General features: G+C 39.3%; 1 protein-coding gene across 1 annotated transcript in view; it reads left to right on the top strand.

Moving 5' to 3' along the window:
- Cfap61 (cilia and flagella associated protein 61) overlaps window positions 1-17,650 on the top strand; it is a 230,095-nt gene that overhangs the window by 13,282 nt on the left and 199,163 nt on the right. Inside the window, exons 6-7 of the mRNA XM_013027044.1 lie at window positions 7,346-7,478; window positions 15,247-15,406. Of these exons, the coding sequence (XP_012882498.1) occupies window positions 7,346-7,478; window positions 15,247-15,406 (293 nt within the window). The remainder of the gene's footprint in view (window positions 1-7,345; window positions 7,479-15,246; window positions 15,407-17,650) is intronic.

Raw genomic sequence — 17,650 nt, 5'->3', positions numbered from 1 at the left:
GGTCTGTTCTTATGCCAATACCAAGCTGTTTTGATTACTATGGCTTTATAGTAGAGTTTGAAATTTGGTATTGATATTCCTCCAGCAGTGTTCTTTCCATTGAGGAGCGTTAAACATGGAATTTCTGCATAGTATCCAGAATTTCAAATAAATATGAACATTTACAAAATAGTATTAAACATTCAAACAGAATATCATGTCAATGTATATTCTAACCAGCAGAGTTCTATTTCTATACACACTCATCAAAGCTGGATATTTTCATTAGACTGGGGACTAAATATCTATGAAAATAGTCAAATCCAAGGCTTTATGCATGAAGTTCTACTATTGAACTACAGTCTCAACCTTTGGAGATTTTTTTCAGCTATTGAAATTGTTCCTAATCGGTTAGACCAAATCAATGCTTTGTCATTTTAAATAGAGTCTGTGTGGGTTTGAGTGCCATTGTACAGTTCCATGTAAATGAATAGAATACTTGAACTTAAGGTAGTTTGAAGTTCAGATGTCCTGATGGATGATTAAATATGTCCACAACATGGCAGTACTTTGTGTGTGTTGGGGAGCTACAGTTGAAGGAGATACCTTTCTGACGGTATTTTCCCAACATCTAGACAATGTGCATGATTTGGAATTTGGTAGTTACTGTTGTCTTAAGAAACATTAAGACATAAATACTTTCAGCATAGCTACTCAGCAAGACAATATTGCAATAGAATGCTTGTTTATAAATCTAATCCTGAATGTGACATGAACAGAAGCAGTTTTTGATGGCTTCTTATTTGTTTTGCTTTGTGGCCCATGTTGGCTTCAAACTTTGGACCCTCTTGCGTTTGCCTCCCAAGTGCTAAAATTACACACCAGACATTTCACTTTTTAGTAAAGTGACCTTTGTTAATTTGCTCAGATACCTAATTTGTCCTTCAGGATGTAAGTTACTAAAGAAAAAAGATTAAGATGTACTCAACCCAGAGCCTCCTTCCTTCTCTTGGTTGCTCTTCCTCTCCTACTTCTTCTCTTTCCTTCTTTTTTTGCTCTGTCTCTCACATGAAAGCTTAGTGGTATGGCTTATGACCTACCAGTGAACAAAGATGAGATTCTTCAACCTAAGATCTTGTTCATACTACTTTCCTTTGGCTAAATATCTGTTCCTCTAGATGTCAGAAATTCTGGAAGGAGCAAATCCCAGAGTATTTCTGATGCAGAGATGAAAGTTGGTATGGAATAAGGAAGGGACACTTATAAAAAGAGAAGTATATAGTAATGAATTCCGGTGGAATATTTGACAAGTGTGTGTGTGTGTGTGTGTGTGTGTGTGTGTGTGTCTGTGTGTGTGTGTGTGTGTGTGTGTGTCTGTGTGTTGGTACTGGGGCTTGAACTCAGGTCTCAAACTCTACTCTCCTTTGGCTTTTTCACTGAAGGCTGGTATTTTACCACTTGAACCACACCACCACTTCCAGTTCTTTCTGGTTAATTGGAGATGAGTCTCATAAATTTTTCTGCCCTAGATTACTTTGAACCAGGGTCTTCAGATGTCAGCCTCCTAAGTAGCTAGGTGTGAGCTACCAGTGTCCAGATGAATTGTGACATTTTGACAGTACCTTTGTTTGTAGGAGCTAGAGAAATGTGATACATTTTTAAATGACCTTTCTCCAAAATATTTAGCTTGGAGTTTTGATACTTGTGGATATCAAATTTTGCCTATTTTAAAATTTATGTAGCTCATTTTTCCTACTTCTAACACTGGGAACATGAAGAAATTGCAGAACATCCTATAGGCGTAGCCCTGCTCCTCTTAGGCAGCCTCACGATTCTCATTTCCCCCACAATTATTTTTTGACATCTGTTTCATCAGTAGTTACTTGCACTGATAATTAATGGTGAGGAACACAATTCTTAAGATATTAAACCAGTGTAGGGCTGGGGGATGTAATTATCCTTCAGCCATTTAACTAGCAACATATTCAGAGCCAATGAATTAACATCGTAATCCCCTGTCCCATTTCTTTGATTTACCCATGTGGAAAATTATGCTGTAATCTGCCCCTCTACTTAGACAGTAATTAATGAAGTTACTCTTCTATGTTTTCATTATAGCTGAAACCAAAAGCATAGCTGATTCTGTGTACACCTTAAAACATCTACAGTTGGCTTAATTAATCATCAGTGGTGGATTTGAGAAGTTCATAGATTGAGATTGGCATGGTTTTTCTGGGGGCAATCTCCTTTTTAAGTTCTCATGGGCTTGGGAGGAGACTTACTCAGCCAAGGAAAGGATTATATATTGTCAGGCAGTCTTGTAGAATAACTAAATTTACCTTCATGGAATGCTGCTTCCCACCCCCTCCCCCTAGCAGTGATTAATCTTGGCTCAAGCTTATTGCTTTTTAAAGATGAAAGAAAAATTAGTTCTTTACAAAAAAGCAAGGCATTCAGAGGCTCCCAACACAAAAGAAATGATAAATGTTTAAGGAAATGGAAATGCTAATTACTCTGATTTGATCATTACACATGCGTATATATATCAAATGACCACACTTTACCCCCATCAATATGCAAAATTATTATGCTAGTGAAAAAAATCTTAAATGTAAGAAATGAAAAATTAGTTAAAACATAAGATCGGTGCTTTTCAACTTTCACTTATTAAGGCAATTAGTTTTATGAAACATCTGACAGGCTCATTCTTTTTAAAAATCCACTTACATTTAACTGTTGAGCAATTTTTTAGGAGTGAGTTTTTTTAACGTCCAAGTTATAAATAGCCTAAAATATTCCAAAAGAAAGAGTGGAACAATTACAGAATTTCATCAGTGATCTTCTCACACCAATGGTGAGTTTGGTGGGTGATCTAACTGGAGCAGTAGAGCCAAGATGAGGACTTGGGTTAGGTCCTGGTGGTAGATATAGAAGGGCCTCTAGCCTGGCACACATTTGAAGTCATTCAAAACCTGAGGAAAGTTTGAGTTTAAAATCGTCTCTGGCTAGGCCCTCGTAGCTCACACCTATAATGCTAGCTACTCAGGAGGCTGAGTTCTGAGGATCACAGTTTGAAATCAGCCCTGGCAGGAAAGTCCATGAAACTGTTACCTCCAATTAACCACTAAAACCAGAATTGGAGTTGTATGACTCAAGTGGTAGAGCACTAACTTTGAGTACAAAAGCTCAGGTCCTGAGTTCAGCCCCAGAACCAGCACAGAAATTAAAAAAATCTTCCATAGCCTTTAAAATTATGGTACTTTCCAAGGAATGGAAACTGTGGCATTTAAAACTCTATAAAGATCTAAAATAAGAGTATGTAGTATAGAAATGATTAATTTGGTTTCCTAAAGAAAACCACTAGAGGTCACTAGAGATCTTGGAAAGTAAAGGTGCTTTGTTTTCTGCCTCTGAATAAAACGACAAATCTATTGGTGCTTACCGTAAGTTCTGTTACCCCCATGTGGAGAGAGTGCTCATTGTAAGGGTCTGGCTTGACCAGAAAACAATGAATTTTTTTAAAACATTACACTGGATTTACTATACATTTTTCTTCCATTGTTGATTTCTTAAATGTGTGTGTGCATACACATTTAATCTATTTCTGGCATTTCAAGTGACAACAGAATCACTTCTTCAGCACTACATTTTTTAAGGATGGTTAAAATACAAATCCTCTCTAGTTATGGGAAATGCTATCAGACAGGAGAGAGGACACACTGCAGTATTCTGATGTGAAGGTGGTCTATCACTGCTGTCTTTACAATCCTTAAGGATGAACCTCCCATTTGTGAATTTTCAATGGTGGTTTTGCAGGACATCATGTGCATCTCTCCCATACTAGAGATATCATCCTTTCGCGTTTTCCTTGAGGGTAGTAATTACATAGCAGAGCAGTTGGGATGCTGTGGTAAGGCAGTTTGAGGATCTGTTTGTCACTGAGAGACCCTGCCAGGGTGCTAGAGAAAGTTCTGTGGGTTTCACAGCAGCACAATGCACCTGAAAATGCAAAGTGACATCATGAACGTGATGATCTGCTTTTCTGTATCTATCTCCTCTCCCCACCTTCCATGAAGCCAGGGTGAACCACCAACCAGGTCACCTTTCATTTTGCCATATTCTGAGTTTAGCTGACACCCATCTTCCAAAGCGAGCTATCCCCGAGAGGCTGTTAATTTTGAGATTTGGATTCAACTCTGTTTTTATCTGGCACAGTTTTCAGAGTCTGCTGGACATTTGGATAATGGAGTGAATATAGTAAGAAGTCTTCATAGTATAGACCTTTAAACAAATAAAATAGTCCATCATTGATTGCAATGCCATCTGAATGGAAGACATGCTTTTCTCTCAAGAGGATTGGGTTATTTCCTTCCTACTTTGTACTGGTGAATTACAGTAGTCATTGTTGTCAGAACTCTGTAATGCTGTAAGTAGCAGGTATGTGCCTGGTCCTGCAGTGCCAAATTCACAATGACAGGTGGCTGTCCTCACCTGCCATTCCCAGGCCACGCTCACTGCTTCTGAGAGCTCACATTTAAACATTTTATTGCATGGATGGTTTTCTGTAGCTAGGTGTTTTGTTTCTGTGAGGCTGGACCTTGTCATAAGCCATTTGAGACTTTGAGGGTGATGTCATACTTTATCATTAGCACTTGGGCTGATGCAAGATCATAAATTATCAATTGCCCCAAGGAATGCATTTAACTGAACAAGTCCTGCTCTAACCATTTTGGAAAAGGGCTTAAGGGAGAGACTTCAGAACACCGTGATTTGGATGTTTTCTTCTTGTTTTCCCCAGAAGAACTGATATTGACATCTGAGTATGCACAAGTGTGTTAATACGAGTTCCTGATTTTGGTATCTGTAGAACAGTACTTTTTTGTGTGTGAAAGTCATATAAGTAAAGTTGATTGGGAAGTATTTTGTGTGATTGCTATCTTGATCCACTTAAAATAATTACAATATTGAAGTATTGTCCCATTGTGTAAAATAATTATGTCTGTTAATAAGCATTGATGCAGGTTTTGATTTTCAGTGGAAGGCTAAAAAATGGACTTGTTGGCTATTCTTCTCTAGAATTATATTTTAACATCAGGAATTCATTTTACAGAGAAAAACCATGTGAAGGCAGTTAACTGTTCCTGGGAGGGAGTCTTCTAGGCTCTTTCAGCTAAAATTCTGAGGTCTCCTGTGGAGAATAGATAATTACTGAGTGCTTACTGTGTGCAGAGTAGGTTTAAATGAATCATCATTTGGAACACAGAATTGTATTCTCCCAGCTACCCTTGCTCCCCCCATACCCCTTTGCAGATGGGAAAACCAAAGTTTACTGTTGAAGTTTAACTGCTGGTTTCTCAGTGGTAGAATCAGAAGGCTAGAAAACCCATGGAGCCACCAGTGTGGGACTGTGGGTACCAACTTTCCAGATATACCTCTTGGGTCTTAGCAATCACATCCTCTTTGGATAGTGTATTTGGGCCCTTGGCCAGGTTTTATGTGTGGTTAGGACCCTGTCCTGTGGCTGTTGCTGCTATTATGCATGGTACAGAGATTCTCCTATGCCCTATCAGAAAACACATACACACACACACACACACACACACACATCATCATCATCATCATCATCATCATCATCATCGTCTCCTGTGATTGGAAAGATGTAGCACACCTTGTCTATGGGAAATTAACACTAGATAATATGCATCCAGTGATGATGCCAACGCTGAGTTCTTGGGAAGAAGACTGAAGTATGGGGTGGGGTGAGGCTTAAAGGATGCTAGCATGTGGAATAGCAAAGGAGTCACAGTACTGATGAATAGAGACAAGATAGGAAGAAGATGAAGTTGCTTTCTAGGGTTAGTAAGTAGATCAGTTTGTGTAATGGCAAAAGGGTGGGAACATGGAGGCAAAGGACTTTGTGCTCCTTACAGAAACAGAAGAGAACATGCAGATATTTTTTTTTTTTAATTTTATTTTATTTTATTTGTGAACAAACTGTACAGAGGGGTTACAATTGCATGGGCAGGATAATGCGTACATTTCTTACCAAGCATTGCAGCCTCCTCCTTTGTTTACCCTTCCCATCCCTTCCCAGCCTCCCCCCTCCCCCCCACATGCAGATATTTTTAACTAAGGGAGCAAGATGAGAAAAACAGGATTGTAAGATTAGTGATGGCAGGTGGACTGACATTGCATGTGCCTGCCAATGGGAAGCCAGCACAGTGATTGAACCCTCTGTAGTAAGAACTCTCTCAGCCCACCTGCTGATTGTAGATGTCCTTTAATTGCTCTATTGGCCCTTTCTACCTATGTAATAATTATGACAGTACAAATAACACTAAGACATATTCCTACCTTCATAGTTACTATTTCCAGGACCAACAAGGAAACAGTGATAGAGAGGTTAAGAGAGTCATACTCTCTGGCAAAGGCAGGATCCTGGCCCAGGTAGAATGACTCCTTAGCTCAAGTCATAATCAGGTCACCCTGCTGGAGCCTCTGTGTACCCAGCCACAGATGACCATTGATAATTCTCAGAGTGACATACCTACAAAACTACATGTACCAGTAGTCAAGGATAGTGTTTAAAGTGCAGCTATCCTCTAAAAGTATAGTTGATGTTTGTCTCTGGCTCCCTGTTTCAGCTTCACTCCAGGGAATATCACTAATGGCCAGAACCTAGGTGACAGTAAAAATAACAACGATTCTGGCTGTCTAGATAGGGACCCCTGTGTCTCTCTTTCCCAAGAATATTGACAAGAGATTAATGATTGGATGGATAACAATGAGATGGATTTTTCCAGGATAGTGAGTAGGGCTTTGTTACCTCCACCAACATTTCTCTCTTCACAAGAATGTAGAGATGTCTCAGGGATGAGGTTAAATATGTTACTCTGACATTCTGAAGGCATTGAGTTTTTTTAAAAAGAAATTTATAGTAAGAGGATTCTGGACAATATCATAGAAATAGTGACCCTTGCAACATGTGGGAAATGTTGGCTTATGGGTAACAAATGTTGCCCAACATTCCACCAGCCCACCACCAACATGCCAATTGTGTTCTCTCTTCCTGAATGGCCCACCTCTGTCTAGGTCTCAGCAGAGATTCCTCTCTTCTTCATTCAGGCCACATCTCACATGTCTCTAGTCACAGGTCTTCCCTGACCGCTTTACTGTGTCATTCTTAATCCCAAGGTACATGTCATGATTGGAAATGTTGAAAATGATTGAAAAGCATTTCAATTTTATTGTCCCTTTTTCCTGTATCTCTGGTACTTAGACCTGGGACTGGCACATGGTAGATGCTCCACTGAGGGGGAAAAATGATGAAACCAACACCAAATTAAAGCCTTTCTGTCAAAAACAGGGTGGAAGACCATGATGACCTCATGCCAATATTTATGCGCTATGACAATATTCTGAAGGAAACGTATGGTGAATACTTCCTCGCTGAACTAATAGAGGCCCAAGATGAAGAGAATCACGCTGCTGTGTGTGAGGTTGGTAACAGATCTCCAGGGGGAGACACTTAGTGAGAAACCAGAGGATGGGTGTTTTTTAACTTATTTATTGGTTACTTATTTATTTATTTATTTTTCTTTTATATCATCTTTCTTCTGAGCCAACCTGCCTGAGTAGTAATCCCCTCCCTCACTTCAAACTATAATAGGAGTCCTATTCCTTCTTACATGTACCAAAACACATACTCAACAATGAGTTCTGGATTGCAAAAGAGGATTTACTGTTTGAACCTGTGCTGATTTTTTTAACTTTGTGTTTTAATATAATTTCACACCTACAGAAAATTTATGAGTACGTAGATTTCCTAAATGGTAATCTTTTCTCTCACTTGCTGTATCCGCCTCTTGCTTCCTGCCTTTATTTACGTATGTATTTCTCAGAGCCATTCCAAAGTTGCAGAATAATGCCCCCTTTATGTTTTCTAAAATCAGGAATGATTTCTTGTGTAACTTGTAACTTACAATACTGTCATTAAAGTCAAACAATTATGATTCCTACCATGGTATTACTTCATTTCTAGAACTTGTTCAAATATTTGAATGTGTGTGTGTGTGTGTGTGTGTGTGTGTGTGTGTGTGTGTGTGTGTGTGTGTGTGTGTGTGTGTGTGTGTGTGTGTGTGCTGATTCTGGGGCTTGAACTTATGACCTGGGTGCTGTCCCTGAGCTTTTTAGCTCAAGGTTATCATGCTACCATTTCAGTCACAGCTTCATTTCCAGCTTTTAGTGGTTAATTGGAGGTAAGAATCTTATAGACTTTTCCCTCCTGGGCTGACTTTGAACTGTGATCTTCAGATGTCAGCCTCCTGAGTTGCTGGGATTACAGGCGTGAGCCACCCGTGCCCAGCCTAACTTTTAAAAGACAGAAGAGACAGAAAAGAGCTGACAAGCTAGCCAGCCTTAGTGTAAGAAAGTCACCCAAAGACCCTGGGTGGCTCATGTGAGCCGCTCCAGAATTCTCATGACCTGTGATAATTTTCTACCCACCCTGGAAGCACTTGCCAATGGATGTTCCTCCCTTACACAATTCTGGCTACCTGGAGGCCCCTTCTATGCATTAATAACTAAAATAACTAAATAATAAATAAAATAACTGAAACCTAATTCATATAGCTAAGGTAAGCTAAGATACTGAGGTATCTCTAGGCAGGTATTGTTGATTTGCTAAAAATAGACCTTTCTGTAAAACAACATGATAGCATTCTATCTTGTAGGCTTCAGTGTTCTTAGGAGTTAAAAATGATGAATACGGATATTTGTGGGGGATGCTAGAAGTCTGTCTGAAAATAGTGAAGACTTTGGCAGTTTCAAGTCATTAGGGTACAGTATTAGAATAGGTATGGCTGTAACAAATGAGATCTTTTTTACATGTACATGAGCAATATGAGGAAAGTGTCTGAAAGCAATGGTGACTGGGTTCCACATTAACATTTCTGACCTAGTAGATCTAGTGGGAGAAAGTCTGAGAAGCTGAATTTATCAGTTCCAGGGTGATGTTGCTGTCCGAGGGGCCCACACTAGAGAACTTTTTGTGAAGGAGTAAAGGCTCCTGGTTACTGGAAGAGTGCTCACTGACTTATTTACTTATATACTTGATAAGTCTTTGAGACCAACCAGGAGAAAGGAAAGCAGGTAACTTGTGAGCTCAGATGTTTTCTTCTCATCCATGAGAAATAGAGGGACCATACTTCAGAAAAGTCTTTCTTATATAAGCTTGGACTAAAATTTGCCTCTGACAATAAGATAATCTTATTTTGAATGCCTTGACTATCTACTCATTCATAGAAGCCCAGGGTTCAACAACCACAGTTTTTGTTTTCAATAGATATTTGACTTTCATTTTAAAATGAAGGGCTTTCACAGTATAACCCCTGCTTTCACTGTGTTTGTTGGTATAATTTGTGGAGGGGAAGGGGAAAAACAAATCGTTTAAATAGGGATACAGGTGGACCCATTGCAACAATGAGATGTACAAGTCATTATGTTGAAAACGAACTTTACAACTGTGGTGGTGGTGGGGAAGCGGGGAGGATTGGGTGGGGGGGGAGGATGGGATGGGATGGGATGGGGAAACAAAGGAGGAGGCTCCAATGCTTGATAAGAAATATACTCATTATCTTGCGCATGTAATTGTAACCCCTCTGTACAGTATTTTCACAATAAAAAAAGAAGGGCTTTGTGCTGAAAGAAAACATTAAAAGGTAGAGAATTAGCTATTTATTTGATGTTTTTCTAAAATAAAGATGCTGTACAGAGGGGTTACAGTTACGTGAGTAAGGCAATGAGTACATTACTTGTCAGTCATTGTCACCCTTCCCTTCCTTATTGTTGTCCCACAATCCTTCTCCTCCCCTACCTCCCACACGCCTCTCTACCCACCTCATTCCCCCCAAATGTACCATGTGATTTTTTTTGTTGTTTCCTTTGTATGTTCTTTCCAATATGGCATATTCCCTGTTGTCACTGTACTTGATTTTGGGTATCCTGCATCTTGTATATACAGATGTCTAATCTGGGGAGGTGAAGGGGAATAACAAAAAGCTGAAACAAGGACACAGGATGACCCATTGCAACAAGGATACACACAGGACAGTATATATAGGACGTTTTATTAAAGGGGTTTCTCATTCTTCATACACTCATTTCTCATTTGTGAAAACTGTCAGATCTACTTAAATGATCACTCTTCTTGAGACTTGAAATCAAATGTTCTCTTATGTGGATAACAGGAGCAGCTTTAAGCTGCTTCCGTATTTATTTATTTATTTATTTTTGCAAGTCATGGGGCCTGAACTCTGGGCCTGGGCGCTGTCCCTCAGCTCTTCAGCTCAAGGCTAGCGCTCTACCACTGGAGCCACAGCGCCACTTCCAGCTTTTTCTGCTTATGTGGTGCTGAGGAATCGAACCCAGGGCCTCATGCATGCAAGGCAAGCACTCTACCACTGAGCCACCTTCCCAGCCCCTTTAGGCTGCTTCTAAACTTGGCATCTATGAGAATCACCCACGAGGTCTTTAGAGTTCCCCATGCTTAGATAGAAAATACATGATGGGACAACAATGAAGAGAAATAATCTGAATGAAATGTGGATAAATGATTCAGATGGACATTTCTCTGAAACCTCTCTTTCTTCTTTCTCCCTCTTTCTATACTTTCTGCAGACTCAGTGAGTTAAACATCACAACCATAAGATGAAAATCGCAGTTCTAATTCTCTGGGATAGTGTCTCAGAAGAGAAGTGGGTGTCCAGCCTGACTCCTGCAGTATCCTTGCTGCCTTGGGGTTGTCAGAGGTTGGGGATTCTGTGGAGAAGAAACCTGAGATCTCAATCTTAAAACAAAAGGACAGAAGCAGGACCCATGAATGGGACAGAGTGGGCATCTCCAGTCTGAACCAAGCCATTTCTCACGTCTAAAGCCTTTTTGAACTCAAAATGAATGCTGGTCCTATTCTCCCATTATCTCCTGTTTTCCTCAGGGAGTTCTAGAGTAGAAGTATATTAGAGTCTGTGTGTTCTTGCTTTAGAGAGCTAGGTGCTAAAACCACAGAGACTTTGCATGCTTATTAAACACAGCATTATTTTTTAAAAAAACTATATAAACAGGTATAATTATATTAAAGCTAAGTTAGTAAATGCTTAAAGTTTATTCCTTCCAATTATTTTACTGTTATCTGTGTTCTAGAGACTTTTTTGGACTGTTATCTCCATAGAGAAGCCATATTTTTGATGACATGCTATTGTACATCTCTTCCTAGCTCTATATTCAGTGATATTACATCAGAAGCTTAAAATTTTCCATAACAGTATTTATATGGCAGAAATTGACTACAAATCTGGGCTTTTGCCCCTCCCACCCATGCGGATTGAACATTTACTAGCATAACACACTTTTAGACATTGACCAGCGATAATGAAGTAAGGTGTATTGTCTGTCTCTTCCCAAACCAGCCCATGGCAGTTGCAGACCATGTGTGTAGAATGAATGCCTTAGAGCTGTGCCTAAGCCATGTGCAAAACCATTGACTAATTAAAGACTTTTAAGCTGCAAGAACTTTCTTTGTCTTGCTGGCTACTTTGGAGGAGTTTTGAGCTATGACTTTGCTGCAAGGTCCTTGTCATTACTGTAGCCCAAGCTTACCTTGACATCTGGTGTTTATTCCAAGCTGAGATTTCAATGGAGAGCAATTGGAGGCCAAGGGCGGCTCCTAGAGACAGATGGGCAGAAAGTCTGCTTTGGCATCATCCAGGGCCTGGGCAGCCGTGGGTCCAAATAAGCACCACTGACCTGCAGGCGGGGGCGAGTCTGCCAGGTCAGCCATGTGCTTGGCATCAGGAAGAAAGGATCAAAGCCAGCAGTGGTCACAAAGAAGACAAAACCCTCATTGTGGAGTAGTGTCAACCAAAATAGATGGGTGACCATTGGACATTTAGAATGGAAGTACAGGCATTAATATGCACATGAATTTATAAGTGGGCTTGTGTGTGAATCTAAGGCTAGTGCCTTCATTTTTCAATGTTATCTAAGTCTTCTGTAAGGTATCATCATGTGGATCCCCACTTGATAAACAGGATCAACATGAAAACTTCAGTTTTGTCTTCCAGTCCAAGATAATTGAAGACACTTTCATGGCGGAAAGGACCTCTGTCACCTGAAAGTAGACAGCAGCCAGCACTCAGTGCCTTTTCATTGTGCAACTAAGAAAGGCCATAAATCCATTCACTCCTTTCCAGAAAACACATGTGTACACCAAGATGCTTTTGGTGACTCCTGCCAGTTTATTTTAAGAACAGTGCTTCTCAGATCAGATATTTGGAAGAAAATCCCAAACAAGGATCATGCACTTCCCTTTTATGTCCTTGTTCCATGGTCATCTCTCATTGTAAACTTTTGTTGGTTGTTACAACTCCGGATGAGTGATGGGAATATAACAGGTTGTAGAATTGGAGACTGCTAAATCTTTGTTCCTAATGGCAAAACATGTTTTTCTCATTTTCATCAAAATGTGTGATTCATGCCATTTGAAATCAAATTCCAAACACAATGAGCCATTAGTGTAATAGCTCATTACTAACAGCAGTCTTATAAATAATACATTCTTATCATGCACACGCAGCTCGCCGTGAAGCCAGCAAAAGGTATTTCAGGCCATGGAAGTTTCGTTGCGCCAGCATGGCTGTAGATTAGAAGGACATCTCCATGTGAACCAAGATGGATGCCAATTTTCCCTGCCGGGAGTGAGGCTGGCCGTCTCTTTCTGCACATATGGTAGATGGATTGGTTAATCAGCGTCTGCTGAGTCTTGGGCCTAAAATTACAGTGAAGCCAGACAACTGCAGATACACAGTCTTTGTTCACAAGTGCAAACAAGACAAACAATCACTTGTTATTTGGGAAAAAAATTAAAATGTTTATTTTGGACTTTTATTAAAGTGTCAATGGCTTTATAAAACAGCTGTGTAAATCCAGTCTTTATACTGCAAGTATCATTTAGGAGGTCCTATAATGAAAGGAATATTCAGGGAAAAATGAATTTTTGAATTTCTCTTGAATTTCATTTTTGGGTGAAGTAAAAATGCACTTCACATTTATTTTCCAAATATATGTGCTTCAGGCTTTTATCTGGAAGACATATTGGAGAACCAAGTTGAATACCTATTTTTTTCCTATGTTATCTAAAAGATTAAGCCTATTACAGATTGTCTGTTTTAGGATGCTGGGGCACTGGCCATTTTCTCTGGGCAGTTATGTGAGGATGCTGCATTGTTTGAAGTAGGAGTGCCTGTAATTGTTGAGTTCTTCTACTTTCTGAATGGTATGACTGTCCCAAGAAGTGATCTCTGAGCTGGATACCAGTGGCTCATGTCTGTAATCCTAACTATTCAGAAGACTGAGAGCTGAGAATTGCGGTTTGAAGACAGCCTGGGCAGGAAAGTCCATGAGACTCTTATCTCTACCAGAAAACCGGAAGTTATGCTCATAATGGTAAAGTACTAGCCTTCAGCAAAAAAGCTGAGGGACAGTGCCCAGACCCTGAGTTCAAGTCCCACCAGTAACCAAAAAAAAAAAAAGATGTTTGTTCCAGGCACCAGTGTCTCATTCTTATAATCTTGAGTAGCTACTCAGAAGGCTGTGATCTGATGATTTCAGTACAAAGCCAGCCTAAGTAGAAAATTCTGAGACTCTTATCTCTAGTTAATCAGCAAACAGCCAGAAGTAGAGCTGTGACACAAATGGTAGAACACCATCCTTGAGTGAAAAAACTAAGGGACAATATCCTGGCCCTGAGTTCAAGTCCCAGTACTGGCACAAAAAGAAGAAGAAGAAATGGTGTCTGAATAGTTGAGGGACGGTACTTAGTAAATACTGTTTTTTGTTTGTTTGAGAGTGTTCAATCTAGTAAAAACAATCTAATCTGTCAACTAGAATTTGCGTAAGACCCACTTATAATCAACGAATTAGTTGTGTGGAATTTAAAAACTACACCACCTTTCTGTAAATTTTAAATACTTTCCTTGCAGAAAAAAATGAAGCATAGAATGAAAATGACATACTGCAGAACTAAAATTTTTTGTTAGCTTATAATATTTTGGTGTTAGTCATAGGTCTAGATCAGCTACTCAACTTTTTAAACTTTTAACCTGTATAGAAAGACTAATATTTGTGAGCACTTAACTAAGAGCTTTAATTCAGTGTCTGTTAGTGTGCTGAGGAGTGATTCATTTGGAGTTCACATCCACCTGCTGAATCAGCCTGGCCTTACTCAACTTTATTTCACTCATCCACTTCCCATCAAACCTCTTCTCATCTCTCCTCCCATCAGATCATCCAATCAATAAATAAAGGAATGTGAGAGAAAATGGGTTTCTCCCTGATCAAGAGCCAGTCTCTATGACTATTCTGCCTGACTTAGGAACCAATCAAACTGACACTGATGGGAGGGAGAAAGTGTGCAGGAGGCCTGGGCTTATGATGGGATAAAAAGGACACCAGATGGCAGAAGATATAGGATAGGCAGAGGGATTAGGGAAGAAAGGGCACAAGTGTAAAGTTCCAATAGAGCTCTCTGTCAACTCCCTTAAGTTACTGATCAATCTCTGGGATTGTCCACAGTGGTAACTTGTTGGATATTTCTTTTAAAAAATATTTTCTTGTGAAGATGCTGTACAGAGAGGTTACAGTTATATCAGTAAGGTAATGAGTACATTTCTTGTCTGGCATTGTTACCCCCTCCTTTTTTTTCCTCCTACTATCCCTTCCCTTCCCTACCTCCCCTATTCCTCACCCTCAAAGTTGTAAGGTTCACTTACAACATAGTGTCTTGTCTTATTGTTGCAATAGGTCCTCCTGTGTCCTTGTTTCAGTGTTTTGTTATTCCCCTTCCCCTCCCCAAATAAGATAAATATATATACAAGATGCAAGGCACAAAAATCAAATACAGTGACAACAGGGATATATCATAGGAGAAAAAAAGAAAAAAATCACATAGTACATTAAAAACAACGACAACAACAAAGAAAAACCTCTTGTGTCCATATCTTGGGGTTCATTTCACTTAACATAATCTTGGATATTTCTTTGAATGCATTGTTTGTGGCATACATTATACCAGACATTAGAACTGCTTAGGGAAGATAGTTCACCATCCCTTAAACAATTCGAAGTGTACCAGTATGCTGTGTGCTCATCAATGTTTTGTGATGAGAGTCAGTTGAGGTTTGATAGAGTAACATAGTGTTTCATATGTTCCAGGTGGAAGGTGTAGCTGTCGGGTTCATGAGTGTGTGTTCAAGAGTGAACATGACATTGCTCCATGAATGCTTCGACTTGGGGCCTTTCCACGGACTCTGTGTCCCACATCCTGATGATGTTCTGGAACCACCACAAGCATCAAATATTGACAACAGTCAAGGTACAGTGTCTAGCTGAGGAACACATCATGAAATTAAACACGTGTTGTATACACAGCTGTGCTGTTTGCTAAATGATGGAATTGGACAGGATGTCTGTGGCTCCTCCTCCAATTCCATTGAAGGAGTAGTTCCCATGGTTAATTACATGCTAGTGCAAATGTTTATGAGCACAGGTAGTCAAAGGGGGTAGGTGTAGACATGGTAACATTGAAGCCACAGATTTCTAATTTTAGGATGTTTGCTTTCAGAATGTACATTATTAAAGTAAGTATATATTATGGTGAAATAATAGTATTTCAGTATTTTTAGGATTTTGTACACACAGAGAACCAAATATAATATATTAAACTTTCAAACCAAGAACTCAAGGGATTAGGGATGTATCTATATGTGGATTCAACCCCTAGCACTACAAAAAAAAATAAAAATTTGAGTTTTATATGGCCTGCAAAATTTAATCCTAGTAATTACTGCTGTGTTTGTCTTTAACAAAACCTTTTGTAGCACAGGTCATTTTCATCTGCATCAACTAATTTCTAGCTGTTTGAAAGAGCAAAGTAAACTCTGAGATAATGTCTGTATCACATTTTCACCAAATGAATGAGGTGATCTCAGACTTGGCTGTTTTAGTTCATTGAGGGCTTACCACAGTTGGGTTCTTGTGCAAGGTAGACACAAGTAGACAAGTCACCATAGGTGTGGTAATTCACCTGCCTAAACCTGGGTTTCCTCTGTAGAATTGGGGATTAATAGTAATTCTTTTCACATAGAGAACTCAAGAATTTCCACAAAGATAAGGCAATGAAATACCTTATATGGTGTCTCAACTTTGGATCTTGATATATGTTGATCATTGTTGTTAGTGAGTTATTTATGATTGGCACATAAGTCCAAGGTAAAACTAGGACATTTTATGTTGAACTTACTTTTTTCCTGTCTGTAAGCAAGATGGTTTAAAAACAGGAAGGGGAGCTTATTGATTGATGGCAAAGGATTTGGCATTCAAGACAATTGCAGGTGACACTTGGGCTGATCATATCCATTGGAAGGGAAAACTAAATGCATGGGTTCATAGATCTCATATGACAACACATACTCATCACAGTGACCTGGTAAAGATAGCGATGGAGAGGTGGATTTTTTTTTTTTTGTACCAGTCCTGGGGATTGAACTCAGAGCCTGGGCTCTGTCCCTGAACTTTTTGCTCAAGGCTAGCATCCTAACAGTTGAGCCGCTCCTTGGTAGTTAATTGGAGATAAGAATCTCACAGATTTTTCTGCCTGGGCTGGCTTTAAACCTCAACCCTCAGATATCAGCCTCCTGAATAGGTAGGTGCCCAACATGTTTCTCTTGAATGGATAACAGCACCATTCCAAAAAAAGTAATTTGATGTCATAACTGTTTGCTTAATAAAATCTGACTTGCTCAGCCTTCAAGTGTGCTCTGAAGGTGCTTTCAAACACTGTTATACAATCCTGAACTATACATTAGCCCTGCCATTTCCTAGTAGTTAAATTCTGTAAAGATGACACTGAAGGAGCCTTGTTATGGCTCAATGTTGTCATGTATAAAATGGAGATAAAAATGGTATCTAAAACAAAGAATTGTTAAATATTAGAATCTTTGTGATATGCTTAGCTCAATGACAGGCACAGTGTAGTTCCTACAAATTTTTAAAGTTTCTTTTTCTTCTTCTATGCTGTCATTTAACAAAACAAATTGAAAAGATGAGTCTCTTCTAGTATGTTCCTGAGTAGTTTGGATGCTACTGGTGTTTCTGACAAAGAATGAATGGAAGATTCTTGTATGAGAAACTTGACTAGGGGAGAAGAGATTAAAAACTCAGAACTTCGGTGTTAAACTCACATCTAAGATGTGTTTCCAATCAAAGCCAATCAAGATGGGAAATCCAGAAGTCTCCTTTTTAATACCTTTCAGTATTTTAACTCAAAATCATTTATTGTCTGACTATGGTCAGTGAGGAAAATAAGAAAATTTTTCTTGTTTTCTCCTTGACCTTGTTTGTTTTTGAAAGTCAGTTTATGTTTACTGCTACAAAGATGATTCTTCATGAAATTTTCACCAGGAAGCTACTATTGTAGACTTCCAAATAACTCAAGGATACACAATCACAAATAATCAGTGGCTCATTATATCTAAGCAGAATCATCAACACATTTTCCTGCCATCTACCTATCAACAACAACAAAGAATGAGGCTCCAGAGAAAATTCTAAAATGCAC

Source organism: Dipodomys ordii, unplaced genomic scaffold (genome assembly GCF_000151885.1).
Source record: "Dipodomys ordii isolate 6190 unplaced genomic scaffold, Dord_2.0 Scaffold99, whole genome shotgun sequence".
NCBI classification, from domain to species: domain Eukaryota; kingdom Metazoa; phylum Chordata; class Mammalia; order Rodentia; family Heteromyidae; genus Dipodomys; species Dipodomys ordii.
The sequence above is the reverse complement of the archived record's forward strand: the minus strand, read 5'-3'. Positions and strand labels throughout refer to the sequence as shown.